This window comes from Silene latifolia, chromosome 2 (assembly GCF_048544455.1).
Source record: "Silene latifolia isolate original U9 population chromosome 2, ASM4854445v1, whole genome shotgun sequence".
NCBI classification, from domain to species: domain Eukaryota; kingdom Viridiplantae; phylum Streptophyta; class Magnoliopsida; order Caryophyllales; family Caryophyllaceae; genus Silene; species Silene latifolia.
This window is the reverse complement of record NC_133527.1, coordinates 153,925,715-153,930,853: the sequence shown is the minus strand read 5'-3', so window position 1 is coordinate 153,930,853 and position 5,139 is coordinate 153,925,715. Positions and strand designations below refer to the sequence as shown.

At 37.4% G+C, this 5,139-nt stretch overlaps 2 protein-coding genes across 2 annotated transcripts; one reads left to right on the top strand and one right to left on the bottom strand.

The window, feature by feature from the left end:
* Nucleotides 1-389: 389 nt before the first annotated feature.
* On the top strand, nt 390-2,872 carry LOC141643150 (V-type proton ATPase subunit e2-like). Its single transcript, XM_074452190.1, has 3 exons — nt 390-592; nt 1,518-1,565; nt 2,547-2,872. The coding sequence occupies exons 1-3, from the start codon at nt 495-497 to the stop codon at nt 2,611-2,613; spliced, it is 213 nt and encodes a 70-aa protein (XP_074308291.1). The 5' UTR covers nt 390-494; the 3' UTR covers nt 2,614-2,872.
* A 583-nt stretch (nt 2,873-3,455) lies between these two features.
* Nucleotides 3,456-4,757, bottom strand: LOC141643149 (putative carboxylesterase 17). The gene has a single exon (XM_074452189.1). It carries the CDS (start codon nt 4,576-4,578, stop codon nt 3,562-3,564), a length of 1,017 nt encoding a protein of 338 aa, XP_074308290.1. The 5' UTR covers nt 4,579-4,757; the 3' UTR covers nt 3,456-3,561.
* Between the last annotated feature and the right edge of the window lie 382 nt (nt 4,758-5,139).

Genomic DNA, 5,139 nt, shown 5'->3' with positions numbered 1-5,139 from the left:
ATGGATGCAATATTCCATATTCCATTCCTTACGTTGAATTAGCGTTAGCAATTAGCAATCCTATTTTTTTTTTTTTACTAATGAGGCTCATTAACCGCTACATAGGACAATGCTAGTAAATTAGAATGCCATGTCAGCGGATTTGGCTACAACATTAGAAATATATATATATGATGATTCAGCTTAACTTTTCACAAATAAACCCTCACTTTTAATTCAATTCAGTTCAATTTAATTCATTGAGCTCAACTCAGCTCAGTTGTATACTATTAAATTCATTTTGTGAACTACTATCCATGTTGGGCCTAAACTTGGGCTAGTTTCACTAGTTGTTTACTACCGTACTACTCTTTGTTTTTCCCTTTTCTTTTAATTAAATTGATGAAAGAGCTTCGTTCAACATTTGTATCTCTCTCTTCCTCAATCGTAATCAATAATAATAAGAAGTCTGCAAAGGCAAAGCATAATTGTTTAGATCAAAGTGAGGATTAAAAATGGGGTTTTTGGTAACATCCTTAATATTCTTAGTGATTGGAGTAATTGCTTCACTTTGCACTAGAATTTGTTATAATCGTGGCCCTTCTGCCAATCTGTAATTCTCTCTCTCTCTTTTATTTCATTCTTTTTTCAGTTATTATGTTTAAATTACATAAATTTCTGTGTTGGATCTTTGATCATTTATATCAATGTCATGTGGATCTTTTTATGTTTGATTCAGGTCATTTACTGATTTATCATTGACTCAGCTTTTTGATGACTTAAAACCCAGAAAAACGAAGCTCCTTGTTAATGCAACAACGACAATTGTAGTCACATTAGTTTTTTTTTTTTTTTCTTGTTTTTCAAGTATCTGTTGCTTTTCGCCATCGACTTTGTAGCTAGATTGGTAAGAATTGGATATCCTTTGATTGTGTTGGTTGTCAAATTGTTGGATTTAGAGGTTTCCTATCAGGGGACTGTAAAAGACGATAATTTAACGACCAGAATGACCAAATCATTTGTTTACATTTGATTCCTATATGGATTCTAATTTGGAAATTCCTTGAAACATGCTTTAGTTCTAATTGACTTTGAGAAAGCTCGTTGCTTCTAATCCATATTTTCTAGTACCCATAGTATAGAATGATACTTCCTCCGTCCAAATCATTTGTTTACATTTGATTAAAATACCCATCCCAATAAAATATAAGGTAAACAAATGATTGGGACATAGGGAGTACTTTTTTCAGCTCCAGGGGTACTCCTATTTGATTGGGGTACACAAATAATTGGGACACCCACACATTACATACGTTCATACGGGATGTTGATTCCCATCCTATCTACATATTCGGAAATTTGAAGTCAGTAATGCTTTTGTACATTGTGTCAAATCCTTAGTGTGCAGCTTTTGAATCAATAATAGTTTTTTCTGGACCGTTTTTGGAGGCGCTAGTCTTTTATATGAAAGTGGCATTGTTACATGAATTAGTTCTACTACTGCTAACAGGTGACTTATCGTTTTCCACTTCTTGCAGGTTTCATCTGACATTGGTTATTACAGCAACAGTTTGCTGTTGGATGATGTAAGTCTGCTTTTTTGGTTATCTAATGACGAGAATTTACATGATTGTCTATTTTAGTAGTGATAAGAGTGGGGTTGGGGAGCGCATTGTTTCTGCTTATACGGTGGAACATTCAGTGAATTCCCATTCGCTTACATCTTTTGGTATTCGACTTGAAGATCTTCCTTAGCTCTTCCCATCACCAGCATGCTGCAACTTGCATTTTTGTTTTCCGTTTTGGGTGAAGGGAGCCACATGGGCAGTTTTGACGTTAATTGGTTTCGAACCCACTTTATGAGTACACTACGTAATGACTTTAGCAGCGAATCTAGCTGACATATGTGCCATTCCCACTTTCTATTGGAGAATAGTTAGAGGTAACATTTAAGTTGCCCCTTTCAGTAATAAAACTTTATTGGAGAATTCAGTGGCCAGAACACAATTTGGAATTATAGACAAACATTAGCATGTAGTGCATTTTGCAGATAAGATGATTTTGAATCTAGTGCTCTCTCATCAGGATTGTTGGTTGTGTAAGGAGAAGAGGTGGCCAGAAGCATAGTAAAGACTAGAGACAATGCCAGAAAATGCATCAAATGCATTTTCTGAATATTTAAACCCCGAAGTTTATCGTTATGGGTCCATTACTGATGAATACTCCATCCGTCCCGGTCATTTGTTTACCTATTCCATTTTAGGGTGTCTCATTCATTTATTTACCTTTCTATATTGGGAAGGATTTGATGGGTAAATTGATCATCCAATTGTATTGTTGTCCACTTGTCATTCAATAACAATAACCACAATGTCCCTCCTCTCTCCTTGGTCTTCGTGCCGAAATTCGAAAGCAAAGGTAAACAAATAACCGGGACGGAGGGAGTAATAATTATAAAAAATTTATGTCCGAAATAATTTCTATTAATTCACGAAATAATTCAGCTTTCGTGGACCCGAGATACCATTCTGGTCATAACTCACTAATTATAATGTCTTCCTGTGTAGGTGGGCTATTGTATATCTGGCACAGTTGAAGCCTCTCATCAACCCAATATTGAGCGAGGCTGACTGAGGTGCAACTATTTTGTTATTACCCACGAGTGCTTTCCTAGATGCAGAATGTTACCATTTTGAAGATTCTCGGCCAAAAAATTCATTGAGAAGCATGGGATGGCAATGTTTCTCTTGTTGATTTGTATGTAATTTTATTCTTGCAAAGTACATTAACATTCTTTTCCCCTTGTACTTTATGCCTTGTCGAATTGATATAGCTTCTTTGTGGATGAAATAAATTATCACTTTGTCGAATATATACCGACAATTTTCTTTTCTTTTGCGCCGGGTTCCTAGATTTCTTTCCTAACGTATCTATGGAGTGTCGAAGTAACATAAATAGTATGTAGTATGTACATTTCCTTCATAACTTAACTTTGTCAAATTTAAAGAATAATTCCCGGGTGTATATTTCATTCATGAAAGCACTGTTACTACTAGTTACTCCCTCCGTCCCAATCATTTGTTTACCTTTTATATTATTCGGATCGAGGGCTCCCTCCCCTTTTTCCAATTCCATAATATAAAAGGTAAACAAATGAAATGACTGAGACGGAAAGAGTATATCTTTCTCTCTTTCAAGATAGAACTTAGAAGAGAACATGAATAATTTAGCTATTAATTGTGGAATGTTTGAAGGAATAATTGGAAATAGAGAATAAATTATCCAGTCAAAAGTAAAGCTTAAAATGTTCCAGCCTTTATCAGCTTGATGACATCAAGATTCAAACTTGGGAATCAATTAAACTAATGCTCTTTCATAAACCAACAATTAATTCAAATATTCATCACTTAAAACACTACTTCACTTAACACACTACTTTCACACTTTTTTTCTTACATTTAAATCTATCACTTCACATATATAGTCAAATCATGGTATTAATTTCAGCCTGTACCCTACATCTCCGGCCATATGTCTGACGTAAAGACCGGGATAAGGAGGACACGCCAACTGATATCGTGGTCAGGAATTGATGAAACTCTTTAAGTGAGACATCATTTCTTGAGTGCGACCAGCGGAGACTGGAGAATTATCAAGGATTTGAAATGCATGGCCTACGCCCTTATAAATCATCATTTTCACAGCTTTTCCTGCGTTAACCATGGTCTTGTAAAACTCAATGTTCCTATCCATCAAGATATCCATGTCTGATACACACAACATCGTAGCCGGAATTGCATGACCCCCTAGTTTAGCTGCACCTTTTCCCAGAGGATTACACCAAGGATGATCTCGGTTTGTACCTAGGGGTAGTGATAAGCGCCAGTATGTATCAGATGCTGATAAGCTAAGTACTGAGTATGGATTCTGAGGTGCCTTCTCTGATGAAGTTCTTACCTCCCCTCCAAAAAAAGGTTGGATTAATATAGTGCCCTTATGACACAATGGTCTTATAATGGAGGGTTCTATCCCGATTCTTAGACTGACATTATGAGCTATATTGGCCCCGGCACTATCTCCTCCTAGGAAGAACCCTAGTCCAAACTCCCAATAATTTAGCCACCAAGAATGCTCGTTGGACCGACTTGCCACTTGGTGTTTTAACCACATAACGGTGTTGAACCCATCCTCATAGGCACCTGGGAGACGGGTTTCAGGGGCAAGATGGTAATTTACAGACATTATCAGGCAGCCTGCTTTGGATGCCAGATTGGACAGGAAATCATGGTAACAGCTCCATGATGCGGAACCCACACAGAAGCCACCACCATGGAAGTAGACTAGCAGAGGGAGCTTCCCTGGCCCATGTTGTGGGACATAGATGCGGGCCCACAGGTTAGTGTACCTGTCTAGGGTTATGTCCCTTGCTGTCACCTTGAGCTCAGGTGAGATCTTGCAAGGGACACTTGGGATGATGGCCGGTCTCTCAACGTGACCGTCTTTGTACACCCTTATTAGCCCTTCTATCTCTTCCACTAGAGGGCCATGGCTTTTGCCTGTATTGAGGCTTAGCCTCGAGTTGTTTAGAGAAAGAGCCATTCTTGTAAATGTGATTAGTTTTGGTGTTGTGGATGTCAGTATCTCGATGAATGGCTTATATAGGGAAATAAGAAGTAGAATGCTTAGAAGAGTTGAAAGTTCAAAAAGGGGCTTTATTCTTTCTACATTTGACAAGTTGGAACTTGAAAGACTACCAATTATCGCTATGTGATAGTGATTATTGAACTTATCGCGCTAAATCTATGGTTAGGATTTGCTGCAGCATCTAATCAGCCTGTGGAATTGGTGGAATATTGGATCATATCTTGATCCGACGGCTGACATAGATCCCTGAGTTTTTTTCCGCAGTAATATGTGTGAAAAGAGAAGATATTATTCTGTGATATGCTGTACAGATTATGGATATCGCTTGACAGTTAAGCACCACGGGTGTTAAAAGAAGATGAACAACTATTTTGTGGGAAATTTTCGTTTTTAGCCGGGATCGATGTTGAACAATATTCCGCTTTCTGCATGTTTATGAAAAACTAGAACATTCAGAAAAAATCTTAAATGTATAGGTCAATGTTGCAGCACTTGAAGATTTTCTGTTGAGCATTA

Excerpts from the sequence above, each read along its gene's own strand:
- LOC141643150 (XM_074452190.1), top strand. The coding sequence starts at position 495 with ATGGGGTTTTTGGTAACATCCTTAATATTCTTAGTGATTGGAGTAATT. Across the intron at positions 593-1,517 it reads CGTGGCCCTTCTGCCAATCT|GTTTCATCTGACATTGGTTA; the intron begins GTAATTCTCTCT and ends CACTTCTTGCAG. Across the intron at positions 1,566-2,546 it reads ACAGTTTGCTGTTGGATGAT|GTGGGCTATTGTATATCTGG; the intron begins GTAAGTCTGCTT and ends CTTCCTGTGTAG.
- LOC141643149 (XM_074452189.1), bottom strand. The coding sequence starts at position 4,578 with ATGGCTCTTTCTCTAAACAACTCGAGGCTAAGCCTCAATACAGGCAAA.